Source organism: Ascidia mentula, chromosome 5, assembly GCF_947561715.1.
Source record: "Ascidia mentula chromosome 5, kaAscMent1.1, whole genome shotgun sequence".
Taxonomy (NCBI): Eukaryota; Metazoa; Chordata; class Ascidiacea; order Phlebobranchia; family Ascidiidae; genus Ascidia; species Ascidia mentula.
Genome location: NC_138570.1, coordinates 14,826,433 through 14,846,507, shown reverse-complemented (window position 1 = coordinate 14,846,507; position 20,075 = coordinate 14,826,433). Strand labels below are relative to the sequence as shown.

Below are 20,075 nucleotides of genomic sequence, written 5' to 3'. Positions count from 1 at the left end.
AACAGTACCCACCTGCAGTGGTGAGAACCGACTTCACCGCCCGCATCCCGTAGTCATAGTGATGTTGGGAGGAAAGTTGTTCGGAACACAGTCTGTATGTGGCAACGATTTTGGCAGCAAGGTTTCGCGCGTCAACAAAACCCATCGAGTAAAGAGATATTTCAGCTATGAGTGCGTAGTCAGGGATCATCATTGCCACAGTTCGAAACAGGACTTTGAGGTTATCTGGAAGCTCTGCGCGTCCTGCATCAACAAACATTATGAGACACAATATGAATCAGTTCGATGAACGTATTTAAACCCGATACGTCTGGTGATTTTCTATCCAACCTTCTCCTCCTAAAGTGCGTGGTTTACAAACAACTCGAAAAAACGTTTTGAAGTAGTCAGTGACGTCAAATAGAGGCAAATCCAACTATAATCTAATATTGCTTTAATTTAGAAGGGCTTCCTTTATACGATCTCAAATACATCCACGAACACAACGTCACGTTGGACAACAGGAACGTTTAAGGAACAGCGGTGATGTGGACAGAGTTTTTATGGCTGTGCTGTTGCATACGAGTAGAACAACTTAATTAAGAGTACAATAACATAATTTGGTTGTAACTGGCTCTGGTCATTTTTGCGATGAATTATTGCTGTCACATCGCACACGATTAAAGTCGATATAAGTGCACAATACTAGGTAAGATAAATGAACGTTGCATTACCTGCGTAACCAGGATTCATGGTGATGAAGATGGTGCAGGACGGGTCGAGGGATATCTCTGTGCCTTCAAACACAAATACGGAGACCTGATCAGCCACTGCCCTCTGGATGGTCTGTATCTGCTGCGCCACCACAGACAGCACCTACCAAAATAACAAACTTATCATCTGGTTGCTTCTATAAATAGTAGTACATCCTATGTATTATAGATTGTTGGTTTACTGGCTTCGTAGCCATAGGCATGTACAGATCTGCTGCGCAGTAGGGCGGCCCTGTCTGGCATGCGTTTGCTTCAAATACTTCTGTGTATAAGGATAGGAAAATGCGGAGCCGATTGGAAAAAATAATGTGTTATCAGTATTTCAGCAAAAAAAGAAAACTCTATTAAATATGACCCCTTTTTGCGGTCTTCGTGGCACCCCCGAAAAGTGCGGGGACCTATTTAAGCAAATCGGTCAAATGCGCCCGGGATCGGCCCTGAAAGAGTGTCTACATTGTGTGATAGCAAATGTATCAAGTGAATATAGGCACACTACCAACTGACTCCAGGTCGCGTTCCTGTGAAGTCGATTTCACAAAATCCAGCATTAAGAATAGAAAGATTATGTTCAATGACAAACTATTGCTATGTTGGAAATAAGTCCTGACATGGAACACCCACTTAGTATATACCCGATCCATACGTAGCCTATATCGATATTCGTAATGCCGGAAACCTTCCAGAGTATGAGTCAAAGCAACAACAATACAAGTGGACTGTGTGCAATACAAGTGGACTGTGTGTGCAACATTGGTAGAATGCCTTCAGTCGAGTGAGTGTTTATCAGAATGTTACTGCGAAAAGGGGGATATAATATTATTTCTGTAAGCGCTCGTGAGCACTGTACTTTTAGCGCTTAACTTTAAAGTCCATAAACCTTCAACATTATGAAAGTTATGTTCCTAATTAGAAATGTTTTCGTGTGTGTCCAATTACGAATTGTGACGCCAGAGTGCATTTTTCGCAATTGTTTTGCTGCAGTCAACACCACACAATGCAAAGATACATCACAGACGCCTTTACTTACGATCATAGCGAAAATGAGCCAACCGAAAATAACTTGTCCTCACAGTAAGTTTGGAGACAGGGAAGTGGCAATACAGGCATACAAACTGGCCACGGCAATAAAGGAAACTGTTGGTCGACGCATGCGTTATAATATTGATCACCCCCTATTGTCTCTTGCTGAATGGTTCAACCCCTTCGTGAACGAACGTTAACAAATATTCGAAACATCGTCAGTTGTCAATAGAACAGTAAAAAAACTGCAGAAAGTTCAGATAGAACCAGCGTAAAATATACTAAAAGGTAGAACTTTGTCATCCTCCGAATAAAGAGACTGAGCCATGCTTCACGGCAAAAACGTATGTAATTATCGGTTTAAAAACGACGTTGTTGGTCTAGCTTTTGGATTATATGGCGCTGACCTGAATGTCGTCACAAATCATAGATAAGGCTCGCGAGGGTGGTGACGTCACATATCATTGATATCAGTCACGCACTGGTTGAAGATGATGTGGCAGTTTCTGTTGCATGTACAGCGATTCCATTAACAGAAGACAAGTACCCACGCTAGCCTTATTGTCTACGATCTGTGACGTCAGCCAAGACAGTTCTATATAACTGTGGAGTTAGACCAACGAAGCCATTTTTAAACTGATGAAACGTGAGTTTTTTTTCGACACGTCTTAAATAAAGAAAATGTCAATGTTTTCAGCCTATAGGTCAGTCTCATTATTATGAGTAAATCCGTTGTTAGTGTTTCCTGCGGTTCTATCAGTTTGGGATTTGTGTGAAGGTATTACATTCTGTGGTAGGAGTGAAAAAGATTAAGCTGTATTTTGTTATAAAATTGTTTATAGTTTAGGTTTGAAAGATTTAAAAAAAAAACTTTACAGAAGTCGTAGGTATGAAGAAACTCTGCTTTCATTTATAAGAAAATTTCTCAAACGTTACACCAGTACTGTGTGGGTAACATAGCACGTAAACTGTGTAAATCTATTGCAAATTTAACTGATCGCCCCTATAGACCTAGAGAATGTGTTTAATTAAACGCGGGAATTTATTTTATTGTTATTCTAAATATGTCGTATTATTTTTGTTAGCGGACGTATGTCACTTACAATACATTTTTTCACAGGTATATCTTCTGAAATTGTTTAGGAGCTAAGAGCAAAAAAGACACACATACAAATTTTATTCTGTGAGCACAGTCATGTTGAGAGTCTCAGTGTTTCTAGCCGCTGTGTTATTTCTCGGTTGGCAGTCACAGCTGATCAAGGCAAGCGAATGGACAACATCGGAAAACTGCACAACGATCTCCTACAACTGCACAAATAAAATACTTCCAAACTGCACTTGCGTCAATCAGACAGCGGCCTGCCTTGGGTTGGATGCTTGTGCGGACAAGAACCGTACGTGCAAAGAAATCGGATGCAACAACTGTACTTGGTACAACGTCACAACGTGCTTGAAAATTCAAACCAACGCATGTGGGCAGAAAGGAGTGTTTTGTGGTACCGGGGTTCAGGTGGAACGCACGTATGGTAGCGAGTGTGCTGCAGCTTGTGACAACGGTGTCCCGGATGGTCTGCCCTTGTACAACAGCGTAAGTAAATTACAAGCAAGTGTTGTAGTTTTGTAGTTTCAACAAATTGGTATCATTCACATGACTATCTCACCGGCAATGAGGAAGTTATTTGTCACAACGTGTTTTTCAAACGTAAAACAGACAAAAGACACCTTTGCAGGGCATTTGAATCTATACGATTGTTAAAGATAATGCCTTGTTAGATTTTTCACAATTCATTAGAAACCTGTTTAACAAAAACAATACACAGGGATTTGGAAACTGCGCGACGCGACTTCCTGGTGCGGCGTTCACAATAATTACACGCTTTTCAGACAACGTGTGATGGAAACTGTTACGATGGACGCAAAACCAGCATGTATCGATGCAAGACCTCTGGGTGCACCCTTAAAGTGGTAGAAAGTTGTTATTTGTGGCCCACGTGTCTTGGAGGCATAACAACAATTCCTGGTACATGCAGCAGTTCGTGCGCAGGAGGTCTAAAAAATGTGACAAGGAAATGTCTACATGGTGAGTGACTTGCACGTCACTATGTAGGCAACATAAAAACGTTTAAAAACCTCCGCTTAAAAACAATAGCATTCTTGCACCACTATTGTATTGGTCAGCTTTAAGCAAATTTCCGGTGACCAGATTAAAAGAAACATGGAACCATGAGTGATAAACTACGCGGTGTAGACATTATGTTCCGAAATGGATTCACAAATTGCATTTCGTTATTGTTTTACTATTAAACAGGCGGTAGTCCAAGCTATAATTGCGCCGGGTTCGGTGGCAATAATACGGAGAAAGTGGATACAGAGATGTGCAACCCACAAGACTGTCCATCGTGGGCGAGCTGGACAACGTCTGGCGCGTGCTCGAAAACTTGCGGAGCAGGAATACAATCTTACACACGGCAATGCTTGTACCAAGGATTAAATGACATAAGCCTGTGTCAGGGTAAACACTAACTGTAAACATATGTTCAAAATGTAGGTATTTGAATAACGAACCTAAAGCCGATATTGCTATATAGTGTACAAATACAAATGAGTATACCATGAAAGTGAGACATTTGTAAACCGCAGGATCGCCAAATAAAGATGAGTCTTGCAACACACAAGATTGTCCAACCTGGCATTCGTGGGCACCCTCCGGTTCGTGCAGTCGAACCTGTGGCGCTGGGTTTCAAATTTACACCAGAATGTGCGAATATCAAGGAAGCACGCAATCAAATAAGTGCCCAGGTAAGCAAACCGAACATGCGCGCTGGGTTTACCAGTTGGAAACACTTTATTTGCTTGGGTTTCATATAGTAGAAATATTTAAACGTACTTTTAATAACTATTAATAACTACTTGTACCGTTACGTTATCGTTGTAATGAAGTTGGAGGATGCACAAACATGTCTGTCGTGCTGAAGTCGATTACTCACTGAAAACTAGACTTTTATTGCAATTTTTTCGCAGGTTCGTCAGTTAAAACGGAACCATGCGAAAACAACCCTTGTCCTTCGCTATGGGCGACCTGGACCGCATGGAGCAATTGTAACGCAACAGTCCAGGAGAGAATCGGCGTAAATAAGAGACACAGGTTCAAAAACAAAACCTACTTGGTATAAACCGTTCATTCCGCCTTCGTTCGAAAGGCGATTGAATGGATAGCAAATTTTCCAGCCATACTACGTCACTGCTTCCTGGGAATGCTTCATGGAAGCATTGTGAAGGCTATTGTTTGCTTCGTATTGAAAATTACGTCTTCTTAGCATAAAACATTTGTTTGTGCGTTAACCATTTTAACATATCACAATTCTTCAAAGGAACTGCAAATCTGGTCTGGTGGTCGGTAAATGTCAGGGAAAAACGGAAAGCGACATTAGCATTGAGTACGATTACAGAGTTTGCACTTGGTGGTAAGTACAATGTTCCGTACTGCTCAAAAAACCCTTACTGAACATATATGACCATATAGTCAAATACAACTGGAACTATGCTCGACAGCGCCACCATGCGATCATTGGAGCAGTTGGGCGACCGACCACTGTGGATCGAATATTGGTGAGCGCGTTAGCACATAATTGTTAATGTAATGCCACAAGTAAGTCACAAAAGACATGGCAATTTTTCTACAAAAGTACCTTTACGTATGCGTGACGGTCGCCTGGCAGTTTCCACACCAGTGCATCTTGACAACTATATAACTTTAGACCTGGTTGGCCCAAGGTACAATGCCTTTGCTGCGATGCCAGTCAACCTATTTAAGTTTGGCGTAAGTTCCTGCACGTTCCCTTCCACTCAACATCACAAATATTCCTCCAAAATCCGCGTGCTATAATGTCATACGCGTGAACAAAGTATTGCCATTGCACGAACATCCTGGTTCTATTCAGCTTAGACAAAAAATTCTCAAAACCATGTAGTAAAAGTGTGCAAATTAGGCACAAATTCAATCATTTCCAAGGTGCGAATTGAACGCGCTTCCACATTTCTAGGTACATTGCGACGGTACTGTGTTGGTGTCTGGAAGCCAAGTTTGGTAAATCCATATTGCGAAAGCCATGACGCCATCAAACCATCGGAAGCCTTTGGAAGTGCCTCAAATTCTGGATGCAGTGTTGCGGGTCCTGTTTTGGGAATTTTGGGGATCGTTGCTTTGTTCGTGGCATTGATCTTTGTTGCCAGATGGAAAGGCTACATTACCATTGAAATCAACAAGAAAAATGGCAAACCTTTAAAAAAGCAAAATGCGCCGAAAAAAGTGTTCTACTCGACAAAACCAAGCAACAGGAATGAATACGAGCTGAACAACCATATGTAAGATTTTGTTTGCAGGAGCATAAAATTATAGAGTTTACAAAGAGATATACAATGTTTTGTGGTTAAAACAACCCCGTATCTTTGCCTTCTACAGAAATAATAAGTTCGAATCCGACGATTTTAGTTCGGACGGCCAAAGCGATCACCAGAATTGTTCGGAGGCTGCCACAGTAAAACCTGGTAAGGATAAAATTTCAAGCGAAATGCCCGATGAGGTATTTAAAACGTTCCTTTTTTTCTAAGATTACATCAACGTTTGCCAAGTGAGCCAACAACCTCAGATGCATCGAGAAGATGAAAACGGTTACGTCATGCCTAATTTGTTACTGTGAGTATACAAACTACACATGCGTTGTACCTTCCGCCAGTTTCGTTCATGGTATTTCAACAATACGTCATAGATTATTTCTGGCTGAATAGAGAGTTATTGGTTGGACAGTTCCGCAAACGCGCGGTTGGGAAAATTTTCAGTTCCTATCAAAACAGCGTTTCTACCAAAATATATTTTTCAGCAATAGAGTTGTTTAAGGAATGATGTTTGCCGACTACATCATTCGAAATTTTACATTAGCAAGAAATGTGATGGACTGGGAGCCGGTGTGCTTGTTTTGCGCATATCTGTCGGTTGTGCCATACTGTCATTGCATCACTTTTTAATATTTTGGTTTTAGATCAGATCAACACTACGAAGACGCCGAAATTAAACCTGTTTCCATTCTGACTAACTTTTCTGCAGGTTGGATACTTTAACCATTTATTACAAAAAATAAATTTAAATGGAAAATGTATGATAGCCCATGTGTACAAACGCTGGTTTCAATTTTAGGTGCAGACGGAATGGTCACCTACGATCAAGTCCAACCTGGGCCAATAAAAAATACAGCAGACAAGGGTAACTTTTCCAAATCACACTTAGTGAATTTCTTTTATAATATCGTTCACGTACATCCCTTGTTTCTTAAAGTTACCAAGAGCGTGACAAAGACCGGCACTGTTGCCAACAAACAAACACCGCAAAAGAAGACATATGTCAACATACCGTAAGTTGAATTAAGAATCTGACGCTCTTCTGGTGGAGAACAACAAATATACACCTTTTGTTTAAAAAAAGATTGTATTTTCTGACGTTTCGCCTGTACGTACGACTAGGCTTCTTCAGAGAATAAAACAAACACAGTAGCGAAGCGAACCCACTGCGCAAAGAAATTGAGCGACGAAAAAGAACAAAAGGGCATAACAGCTAAAACACAGTTTTTTTTAAACAAAAGGTGTATATTTGTTGTTCTCCACCAGAAGAGCGTCAGATTCATAATTCATTATGATACCTGGTGGTCAAAGCCTATTTTCAGTTTTCAATACCGTAAGTTAACGAGTTTGTCTTTAAACAAGTCGAGTTTAAACTTAAACTGTTACAAAATTTAAAACTTAGATCAACCACAAGCGAAGAAAATCATCTCAAAGCCAATAGCAATGCATCCCAGAAGCAGCAAAATAAACCAAAACCTTTGACACCGAAGCCGCTATCGCACAAACAACCAAATCAACAAGCATCGAATAAAGGTTGGTAAAATTATAAAAATGGGGACAAAATATCCATTCGAGAGTTTCTTCATTTATGCTCCCAAATGTGGATAAATTTGCACAAATGTAAAGTTGGAAACGGTAGTTAACTACGCGAACCCGGTACAACACATTTTAAAGTGGATTGGTTTGCTGAACGCACCAAGACACACGAAGCCAGTGATTGTAAACTGGTTTTATTTACCCGACGAAATGTTCTTAGTTTGCCAATTACAGCTCATTAAGTTATTTGCAACAAGGAATTTAACTTGGACATGGATTTTTCCTTATATTGTTTGTGCCGCAGATGTGGATAATTCTACTTTAATTCCAGAACAACCCAACGCTAACGCGAAAGTCCAAGCTCTTGCCAAGAAACTGCAGTTGGCAACAGAAGCCAGGAAACAGGAGAGTCCATATGAAACATATACCACAGACAAGTAAGATTCACCATCAACATCAAATAGTTAACTATACATTCCAAAGTATCAACAAAACTATCCATCAAAAATCTGTTTAGCATCGCATCCAAGGAACCACAAAACGGAAGCGTGGACGCCACCAGAGCAAAGCTTGCAGAAATGTTTAAAGGTAAAGAAATGAAACAACCTTAGCATGTTGATTTCCAGACGTTGTTTTTCCAATATTGTATTTAAGTAGTATTATTATTTGTTTTTATTAATTTTTAAAATATCAGGAAAATTAAGAAAAAGTAACTATAGCCGCTAGATGTCTTAATTAGCAAGACAAGTGGTCATGCTTCGTAAAAAAACGTGCAACATATACGCTATGACTAGGTGGTGCAACACAATCTCCAGGTGCGAATCAGAATACGAAACCAGATTTGAGTAAGACTGGTTTGAATGGACAAAAAAAGAAAGCAGCTCTGATTCCACCGAACAAAAAGTTCTGATTTTATTGTTGATTTATGTATTTTTCGTCAAGTGTACTTCGTAACGACGTTTATGAAATATGTCGTATTGAGCTTCTACTTTTTCTTCAACTACGTTTGTTTGTATGCAATCGTTGTACGAACATTGTACATACAAAGAACACCGGTAACATCCACCACTTGTACATTTTACGATGACGCACAGCCAAACACCTCATGTAAATTCCTTCCTATTCCAGTGCTTCCGTTCGTTGCTCGTCGTACCAGTAAACGCAAACAACCCGACCAATCTATTATCATCAACATTTATTTTTTTTAAATGAACAAGCCTGTTTAAATGTGTCGCAAAATGAGCACTCTGTCAAATACACTGTATATCTTAATTGTTTTAAATTGTACAAGCCGTTGTCAGGCAGGTTGGTCTCCTTGGACGAACTGCCAAAGTGGACAGGGTAGCTGTGCGAGGGCGCGATACAGAACGTGTAAGATTAATGGAATTGCTCAACAAGGTTTGCAATGTGCCGAGCAGAATAGTTATTACCTGGAGACCAGAAATACGTATTGTTCCAGTGGTTGCCAAGGAAAGTGGAAAAAGCCGGAGGTACAAGTGTTAAAGTAGATATTGTTACCTTTGCGAGAATTACTACAGTATTTTTGAGACTAAATCGCGCTGTTTTAGGAAACCCATACGAGTTACAACTTCTATATGCCACTTGTATATTGTATGCTGTGTTAAATAATGAAACAACTATCTTGACCATCACTGTGAAAAAACTTACATTTTTCAGGCGATTCATTCATGTACAGGGATATGCTATGACTCCACTGTTTCCCATCAATCACTATGCGAAAATATTCCCTTGTGTTCGAGAATAAGGTATCAACGCTGCTACAACCCGAATAGTTGCACCGGAATGTGGTTGCCGAGTAATTCTACGTGTTCTGTTAAATGCGGTGGGGGATTTTTGAGGCAAACCTTGTCATGTCAGCAATTGAGTGTACGGGGTGAGATGCCTATACGTTTTAATTTTATGAAACTTTTATGAGCGTTTTAATGCCTTTAAATGCTTCCATGAACGGGGAACAGATGCTCGGCGTTCAAGATACCGATTGTTTTCGTGTACAAATACAGATTTGCGCGGTTTGTGTTTATACCTTGCCTGCACATTTGAATGTGTTTGTATGGCATTTCTTTGTCTAAATTATATTTTCCCTTTTCCTCCCTTTAAATTTAATTTATTGCGTGGCTGATTTTGTGTGTGTGGCAACTGATCGTGTATGTACTTGTTTGTTATGAGTTGAACTTAGTTTAATTTACTTCCTGGCATGTATTTGTAAAAAGTTAACATCAGGTCTACTATTATGTACATTTGACAGCTCCAGGGGTTCATGCACTTCTACCATCTCACAATTGCAAAGGCACGAACGGCAGTGATTCGGTGTTAATCCGTCGCACTACAAACCAGACTTGCAACACTTTGCCCTGCCCAGAATGGGGCGAGTGGGCCAAAGTGCAAAGATGCTCCCACGCGTGTGGAGGTGGAGTTAATGTGTTAGTAAGCAGGTGTTATTACGCCGGAAAGCCGAGCTTGCTGTGTGACGGTACGTGGCGCTATTTTGGACGATGTTAAAGTTACAGTAAATATGCCTGCATGTACCACATTAACATTAAAATAGTATTGCACAACTTACGTTGAAAGTGTACGTAAATTGATGAAGTTTTAATTTGCCCCGCACAATGGTAGTAGATAACACAGATTGACTTCTTCACAGCACACCTCTAACAATCATATAACAATCCCTAAAAAACTTTATTGATTGCACCCCATCACCTTTTTGCAACACTCTAGTTGTTTATATTGTAAATCGCCATAGATAATGATGTATAATGTGTGTGGTTTAGGTCGTAGCATGTATATAATCAATAAAAAAGGATTGACTGATATGTGTGTAACTAAATGTATACATTCAAAAACAACGGCATACATAAAATGTAACATAACACGCATTGCAACGGTTTTAAAAACCCCAAAAGCAACATTAGGACAACCAACTAGACGACGTAGTTGTGTTTTCTAATTTGGCTCAAAGCAAGTAACATCTACATACACCACAGGTACGTCAGCGGTTCGCGTCAGGCAAGATGCGTGCAACACAACGCCGTGCAATGACTCACGGAGTGGGTGGAATCACATAAGAGGAAACATCACCACCACGGAGTCACCAACAAAAAAAAGGTAAACACCAAAACCAGCTGCCTGTGTTTCTCGAGGCGAACGTCTAATTAAACCTTACTTCCACAGTGAATGTAACGGATCCAGACAAAACTGTTCACTTGCGTCAGTGAAGCAAACCTGCACATGCGGAACCGAAAACATCCCGTTTTATTACAGTTAAGTGCAACAGCATTCCAGTTTTTTACCGCGCAAGCACCAAAAACCTAATTATGTTTGTTGATTTGTAGCATATCATATCAGCGCTATAGCGTTGGGTGTCGTGGCGGTACTTCTCATAATACCCCTGTTGCTTTACATACACAAACAGAAGAAAAGGATTGCACAATTCGAAAGGTAGTTGTTGGTTATTTTATCGCTAAGCTACTTGACAAACACATTCCTTTGAGTGTATTTGTCCAATAATGGCATTACAGAAATTGATATGTAACACAAAAAAAACGGCGTGTGTGTTTTTAGCATTCAAGCCGGCCTTCAAGAACGCAGCATGCTGCAAGTTGTTGGTGGGTAATTTAAAAATTAAAAAAGGCTACACATGTAGTAGGCGACATTCGTAAATTAGTCCGACTTTTAGAGACAGATGAAGTAGACGAATATCGATTCGGCGGCGAAACTGCAGAAACGCAGTCACAGAACAAGGGAAGCATATATGTCCATCCTTACGCAACAAGGTAAGTACTATTCTATCGGTGGCTTGTTTAGAAAATAATGTTATGGCCATTTATTCCAGTCAACAGATCGGCGCAACAGGATCCAGCCCGGGGCTTACATCAGGTAAGATGGTAGATCCAAATTTCCGAACGGTTATATTTAAGTGAACAAAATATCTATCTGCAACTTTACCCATTCATCACACTAACTTTTGAATGCTGTCTATCCAGACATCAGCACTGGGAGCAGAGGGAGTTACGTTAATCTCGGATTAAGAGGAAATGATTATGTGGACATTGTGCAGCCCTCAGAGGATTCACATCCATCATACGTGAAAATTTAACTTCACTTTTTTACTCCCTCTAAATCTATAGCGCTTCTGAAATGTTATAGTTGGAAATAATACAGAACGAAAATTGTATGAGATGTTTTTGTTTTCGGGCACTTCGTACACAAAGCCAATGCATATTTCTGCGACGAAAGTTCAAAGGAATCTGAAAATGCCTATAGTTCCGTGAATGCATGTGCTACGACCCATACAACCAGACTGTATATGCAAGCATATTATTACTTCCGGCAGCAGGAACGAGACGTCTATATACGTTGCAATTTAAGACTGTAATATGATGAGGGCATAGCAGGGAGGGTGACTTCTGGCCTAGACAGTTTGCTGACGTAAAACGAATGCTTACGATCGGGTGATGACTAATAATACGATACAGATAATAAATATGCGACTTGGTTGCCTTAAGACAAAAAATGTTCGTCAGATAAATCAGTGCACAAGAGTTTTGGGATAAGTTAGATGTACTTTCTACGATTGGAAATGTCGATTTTAGCAGTATTACAAGTTTTAGCACTGGTCATTCCAATAACGATCAGCTGCAACAGACGTTCAGGAAATCAAACCTATGGCGCAAAGTGGGAGACCACGCTTATCGGGAATACGACAAGAAGGGTGTGCACTTGTATCGACTCGGAAAGTCGTGAACGGCGAGTAGGATTGGCTTGTGTGAATATGGAGAAAGTGTTTGAAAAATTTGAGACAAAAGAATGTGGCAAATTGTGTCGACGTTGGAAAAGACAGAAGGTAAAAGTTGAAACATTAATTGGTACAAAACGGTTCAAGAATCAAAACACAACACTAGCGACAACCACAAACTTAACAAAACTGTTTATTACATATTTCGTAGATATCATCTGGGGGAAGCTGCTATGACAGCTATGCGACTTACTTTTCTCTGTGCATGGACAACGAGAAATGCAACAGGACCCAGAAGTTTCGAACGTATGATGAAAAAACTTGTCGCGGAACTTGGAAACCAGTGAGCTCGCGCTGCAGCAAAAACTGCGCCACTAACCCGGAAAATATTTTGATGCAATGCCACGAAGGTAAAAAAGTAAACCCAAGCAAACAGTTTAGCAAATAAGAAAAAAAGAATGCATTTAATTTGAGGAGAAAGTAAAGCCATGTAGAAAAATATAATCATTAAAGCGAGAACGTTTCGTTGGGTATTCACGATATTTGTAAGAGAATTAGCCGATATTCTCGTGGTAAACTTATCAAGCGTAACCTTCACACTAAAAAAAGTGAAAAAAAAAGATGAACAAGTGCTTAATGGCAATATTTGTTGTTATTGCTAGGAGATAAAGTCAGTTACAACTGTATCGGAAGCGGAATGAATACTCAGATTAACATGTCATGCCAAAATCAGCCTTGCTGGGGGAACTGGACAAAATTAAGATCCGCGTATCTCTGCAGTGATGACGGGATGTGTGAAGAAATCAGGTCATGTCTACTTCAAGGAAAGCTCAGTCTAATGTGCAACGGTATGTTCGTATGTGTGGTATCTTCCTAAATCGAAAGTTCTTAAATTAAATGTCTGCACAGCCAATCAAACAAATGAATTTGAAACGAGGTGTGAGAAATGCGAAAAAGGAAAAGGTTATTTTTCTGAAGAATTGTCGACAGAAGAGAAAACAGGTAAATGGCAAGATTTTACAATGCCTAAGTAAAGGGCAACAACTGTTTATGTGCGTAATTAGGATATCGAAAACTACAAATAAAAGAACCAAATCTAAAACAATTTCAAAATGTTGACTTCAAGAATAGTGGTAAATGTTGCTGTTTTAGATAATTCGCTGACGTACGCCGCTTCGGGTGGAGCTGGGGGCGGGTTTTTCTTGTTGGTCATTGTTGTAGCAGCAGCAGTATGCTTGGTAAGGTCAAAGCGGAAACAAGAGGACCGACAATTTCCAAAAGAAACAACGGAATTAAGTGACCTTGCTTCGAAGAAAGCATCACACAAAACAAAACGGTATATGATATAATTAGCAGGGGTCGGCAGTGGGAAATAAACTTTCACCTAAACAGGCAAAATTTTGAAATATGACACTTTTCGGCTATCTGACGCACCCTTTTAAAGCTCAGGGCCCGATTTGGCCAATTGTGATAAACGTAACGACACGAACTGCATCCTACAAGACGGGCACCGATTATTGTATTTTTCAGTGTACTTGCAAACAAAACAATATTTTACAGAGAAAATTCATACTGCGAAATTAATTTCAAAGGAAAATCGGAGAACGCTGCATTGGATGGTGAGAAGTTTTGTTTATTTAATGCACGTGTTCTTAAACTACAATTTCCTCTATTACCAGGTCACGACTGGAGAAAAAGTTCTAGTTTCGAAAGGATTCCTGTTCACTACGCAGTGCCAAACAACATCCCGTTGCACGGTTAGAAGACACAGATCCAAAACTGAGTGACGTCAATAATTAAACTACTTATCAACCGATTGCATTGCAATTTTAGGCGGAAGGATGTTCAATCAGACACACAACGACGGCTACTACTCCACTCCACAAAAACACAAGCTTAATGGTAGGTTGCATATATGATAAGTATTTCCATCGCAAATTCAAATCTTTATCTTTTAGACAGAGTTTGGAACAAAACGTGGTATGATGCGCCAAGAAAAAGAACTTTGACTGGTAAGAAAGCTGTCAACTAGTACAAACAAAACAACAATCAAGATTCCCATTTAAAACATAGACTGCAGATGCTGGCCGAGCGATCATTGTATACCTTCCGTAATGGCAATATGCACACAAAGCACCAGCTTTTGACATCAGGATCAGCCTGAATGGCTGTTGTTTGGAATACATATTTCGCCTTTTCATTTTATGCATTTTATTATTGTGTTTGCTGAAACTAAGTAACTGAAGATGCCGACAGGGCGAAATATATATTCCTGATAAAAAGACAGACTGATTCTATTGTCAAAAGCTAGTGTCTATTTTACTTTTGTGAGTAACCTTAAAGTATAGTTTGTGTTTGATTGATTGTTTAGGGGATGTTTTCATAGACAGCGCGGACACACTTCCATATTCCACACCAAGAAGGGATGCAAGAAGAGGTATGGCTATTGTGATAAACGCATTTTATTTTCCATTCATAGATCCTTCATTATTCCACAGAAAAAGTGAAATCTAATTCCGAATTCTACTCATTTGCGTCGATTGAAAATTGCTGTGAAGAAAGTGGCGACGTGGAAAATAGGTATTTATAAGTTAAATCACCACCCAACATAACAATTCGAACTACGTCGAAATTATTTGTTGAAACATTGCAGAAGGTACGGACGTGTTCTATCTGCGAACAGTGAACTGATGAGTGAAGATGCGGAAACACCAAATATTTAAACGAGTGTCCATGTAATGCCCCCAATCTTCACAACAACGTGAAACAACACCAATTCAAACTTGATTTTTTAAACCTAATTTATTTTACGCTTGTTTTGTGATTTTGCACGCTTGCTATGCGCATTTGAACTTGCTTAATGAACATGCTTCAATAAACAAACATCTCTGATTCGTCATGTACATTTTTATCGGTGAAAACCTGTATTGGTCAACTGATGTAACAGCTGTAATAGGTAGCATATGAAAAATAGGTAGCATATGAAATATATGAAAAATTAAATTTTTTCTTCCACAAAAACGTAATTTTTTGCAAGAATTTTTTCGCTTAAAAAAACATTTGTTGTTACTTTTCTATTTAAACCGTAACGCACAGAAACGCCCGAAACAACAAAGAAAATAGAACAGAACACTATTGGTAAAAGGTTGGGAATGCGTCCATGGTGTTAGTACAGTACTGTAGAAAGGGTATGAAACTAGTGTTATCGACAAAATAACTATGGGCAAAAATTCACTAAATCAATAATTTACAACCAAAACCTTGTCAAAATTATTCTATATTGTCTTAAACCACCGCGACGCGCTACAAACAACAGCTTTACTATCGTCCATAAAAAGGCGACCACAGTTCAGACGGCGAATGGTCATTCAAATTTAAGGGTATCAGGATGCATAAAAAAGCGACAGGCAGACGTTCGTCTCGACGCAAACTGCTGCATGGCGGTTTGTGTCTGAGAGACCAATTTTGGTCGTGCGCTGACACATTAGCTTATGTGTGTTAGAATGAATCGTAGAGAACATGGGCCATTTATCAAGTAGCAGTTGTGATTTTAAGGCAGATTGAAAAAAATAACACTTGCGGAAGTAATGGAAATGAAGTTTTTCGTCTTGTTGTTTATTTGTTCCTTTACGAATATTATCGATGGTCGAGGAGGTCGCCCGAACCGGGATTACTGTTCAAAGTGGAACAGAATAAGAAACGAAAGGGTTTTCGTACAAACGTGTGAATGCTTCAAAGGAAGAAGGCCCCAAAATGGTCTGATTTGTGCGCGGATAGGAGGAATATATCAACAAGTTCAGTCAAAAGAGTGTATTGGAGGATATCGGGGAGCCATGTGGAACGAAACACAGGTAAAGTAGGAGATCTACTAATGAACAAATTTTGTTGCGACTCGGTATGTATGAAATGAACGCAACTACCAACTTTAGAGATGCAACCATGCACTCACATCGCTGATTGTCTTTTTTATATTACCAACATTACAATCCGCCTACTGAATTGTTAGACTCATAATGTACCAACCACACCTTTCCAGTATGGCTTCATTTATATCGCACTATCACGACATTAAATCCTTGAGATTACATGCATCTGCTGCAATAGAAACTCAAATCCGTATCAAAAACAAATTTCAACATCATTCAGGTATCAACAGGAGGCAAATGTTACGACAGTTACAGGAAGGTTGTGCTGGTGTCCAGTGCCAATTCTAAATGCAAGAAGACGCAATGGTTTAGAACTTATCACGAAGCCTCGTGCGACGGTACCTGGAGAATTAAGAGAACATGCAGTAAAAGGTGCGGGTTGAAGAAGCGAGTTGAAGTACGAGGCTGTTACGAAGGTAAGAGACATCAAAATAATGCAAAGAATGAGTTAAAAGGCTGTGGAAAATGTGATTCATTTCAGTCAGTTTATTCCACAATTCGAGTGATGCGTTTTTAGGTGAAAACAAAAGCTACAACTGCAAAGGAAGCAATCTGTCGACATTCAAAATAACTTTATGTAACTCGCCATGTTGGACAAATTGGAAAAAATCCAACAATTCAAAAACTTGCGGTGACGGATTTTACGAAGAAACCAGAACTTGTATCAGTAGAGGAGAATTCAATCTTGATTGCAAAGGTACTGACGTTCGTATCACGTGATTTTAACATTTTAACTTTAACATAAATAATGGCGCAGAAAGTCAGACGAGAAACTTGGAAAGCAGATGTAGACCCGTGGAAAAGAATGTGCAATTACTCAATACAGTCGAAGAAACAGGTGATGGGAACTGAAGTTACTGACTGGAGCCTACATATATTTATTGACTTTGTCTTGTACGGGTAAAGCGCCTAGAGGGCAGCTTCCATAATTTGCATAGCGAAAATCTACTATCGCGCCGTAAAGATTTTGTTCAATACAAAATTAGCAGCACCTGATGAAAAATGTCAAATCTACAATGCTACTATCAAGATACATAACGAAACCTTTCCAACCGTTGTGTTCAGAAAAATGCAAACCAGTGTCAATTCTAAAGAATGTAATCCAACTTAAACGCAGTGTGATGGATAATTTTTTAGGCAATGTCTTGTCGTATGCTGCAGCTGGTGGCGCTGGATCATTGTTCATTTTGGTGGTCATCACTGGGGCTATATTTTGTTTTATAAAAAGAAAACGCGCACTAGGAAAAAATCAACAGCAAAAACAGTCAACGCCAATAGATGTCATTCGTCCGGCGCATGCCACACCAAGCAAAGCGAAACAGTAAGTTTATTATCGTGCAACTTGCAATGGAAATCTTTAAAAGAATTTTTTTGCAGAGAAAACATTTATTGTGAGATCGACGTTTCTCCAAAAGTTGTGGCTTACGCATCACAAAGTACGGAAGGTATAATGTCTGTATGTCATATATTAGCTGTAGAAAAGGTATTTATAACTCCAAAACACTTGTTTGAAATATGTTTGAAAGGTGACTGCAAGACAAGACCAGATGTTCCAAAGATTCCAGAACTATATTCTGCACCCAATAACGTACCATTGAACGGTTGGTGAAATTTTTAAACTTTTAAAGTTAAAGCTCGTTCTGTCGAGGCGATCATGAGAACATTTTTAGTGATTTCACAATTTAAAACCGCTCAAACAATACTGTAATGGTATGTACGCCAAATTAGTTGATACAGCAAATGAATATCGAATATATACCAAACCAAAATATTGAATTTTTGAAAGGAGAACCATTTCTTGAAACTTCAGACAACTCATTGTGTTCTACACCGTACTTTGACGAAAGAAGAGGTATTGCATATATTACGTAATCTGTGCCATTTATAAGTTGTACTATTGCAGAGAGTTTGAACTCCTACACCGACCACTATACTTTCGCATCGGCAGGGGATTGTTGAAAGAAGTAAACCCTATACACACAATGACTTTTACACAACGTTGCAAGTTTCCCCAAAAAATGTTACTTTTCGCAACAGCACGTACTAAGCTGTACAGTTAGTGCAAACTACAGGAACATGTCAATAATTGTGAAAGCAGTATAACAAGCGTGTTTGTGTGAAAAAGCACTTATCAGCTGCGGAAAATGCAAATATCTTGGTAAAAAATCCACCATAAACTGTTGTGAACGCGATAAACATCCACAAATAGGAATACGACAATTTCCACACAATTTACAACCGCACTTTATTGGGTGTTGTTCGTATTAGTGGAGAGCTTAAATGCAAAACCATGTGCTAACATGTATTGAAAAAATCAAATCGATGTAACTGACCCTTTCAAGCAACTACTTCCTAATGTTTGTGACAATCTGCATACAACCAAAGGTGTATTGCACCTTATTTCCCAATTGATCGACGACACTATATTGTGCATTTACATCTACATATGTGTATTGCGCCATTCACAAACGAAGAAGCGAATGAAATATTGCGAAAGTTTGTGTTGCTGAATTGCAATAAACCAGTCTTGTGCAAAGGAACTGATCACACGGCGGTGATGTAAGCGGATTATTCATTAAACAATTAAAGGCAACCCAATGAATCGGATATCACCAACGTTGTAATATCTGAGGCAACTACTGTTTGATAACGACTTATGATTCAACCAAAAATATTAATACAGATTACTAATCTACTAATGTCACGTGACATTACTTTCCCAACTATTTTTCTTACTAGACGAAAAATTGTAGGACAATGGTGCTAAAGTTTAACCAAGCATACAGTAACATTCGTATTAATTAGTTTCAAACAGTTGCATAAATTAAGTACAACAAAACAAACCGTATTCAACAGGATAACCATTGATCAACACGATAGGCCAGTGCAAAATGGGTGGGTTTAAGCAAACAGACTACAAAGTCAAAAATACACACAACATCGTCTTCCGGTTAAAATGCCTTCAATTCCACATCGTCGACATGCGCCCAATGCCACTTTTTGAAATTGACAACGTCCAATTACGTCAAATAAACCTCATAAGTCGTATAATGGAAATCATATTCACGATAACAGTGAATCAACTCTGATGTAGGAAAGAACAGCGGTGACTTCAACCAGGGAAAAAGGTTTCAGTCATGCGTAATATATGGCATTCTGTGATGTGCTCGGAGACTTTCGAACTAAATCATCTAATATGGGTAGTGAAGTAATATATACAATCCTCGTATCAAGTATTTTGGTAGCAGTTAAGGGAAAAACTTGGAGTGAGTGGCAAAGCTGTAACAACGGAGCTTGTTATCAAAAGAGACAAAAACAGTGTGTTTTGAATGGCTTAAACACAAGCGGTTTATTGTGCCAAACATGGGATCCGTCTGATGCATACGAACAAATTCTCCAGGGAAGCTGTAGTAGTTCGACATGTACGGCTAATACTTTGATATCGGTGAGCAAAACTACAATATTTGACTGCGAGATGCAAAAATTATGACCAGTACTGTATACTACGTATAGACACAAACCTGTTCTGGAGATTGTTATGACGCAAATAGAGGCGATAGATACGAGTGTTCAAATCAAGCAGGATGCAATGTAACTACTAAGTACAGATGTTACAACCAAGCATCGTGTTCCGGGTCATGGGCAACTTGGTCAACCTGTTCGAAACAATGCGGAGGAGGCGTAACCACG

General features: G+C 39.3%; 2 protein-coding genes across 9 annotated transcripts in view; one reads left to right on the top strand and one right to left on the bottom strand.

The window, feature by feature from the left end:
* The window catches only part of LOC145901344 (dynein axonemal heavy chain 3-like), a 94,979-nt gene that overhangs the window by 44,602 nt on the left and 30,302 nt on the right, over positions 1 to 20,075 (bottom strand). For all 8 annotated transcript variants that reach the window (XM_082988979.1, XM_082988983.1, XM_082988981.1 and 5 more), the window contains 2 exons: positions 714 to 855; positions 13 to 243 (listed from right to left, as the gene is read on the bottom strand). In XM_082988979.1, the coding sequence (XP_082845105.1) occupies positions 13 to 243; positions 714 to 855 (373 nt within the window). The remainder of the gene's footprint in view (positions 1 to 12; positions 244 to 713; positions 856 to 20,075) is intronic.
* LOC145901357 (uncharacterized) lies at positions 2,899 to 8,947 on the top strand. The gene is made up of 17 exons (XM_082989006.1): positions 2,899 to 3,360; positions 3,657 to 3,852; positions 4,081 to 4,284; positions 4,413 to 4,571; positions 4,794 to 4,917; positions 5,144 to 5,236; positions 5,296 to 5,381; positions 5,816 to 6,137; positions 6,235 to 6,320; positions 6,384 to 6,468; positions 6,812 to 6,876; positions 6,967 to 7,032; positions 7,105 to 7,180; positions 7,570 to 7,700; positions 8,035 to 8,140; positions 8,221 to 8,291; positions 8,498 to 8,947. Exons 1-17 carry the CDS (start codon positions 2,968 to 2,970, stop codon positions 8,611 to 8,613), a joined length of 2,379 nt encoding a protein of 792 aa, XP_082845132.1. The 5' UTR covers positions 2,899 to 2,967; the 3' UTR covers positions 8,614 to 8,947.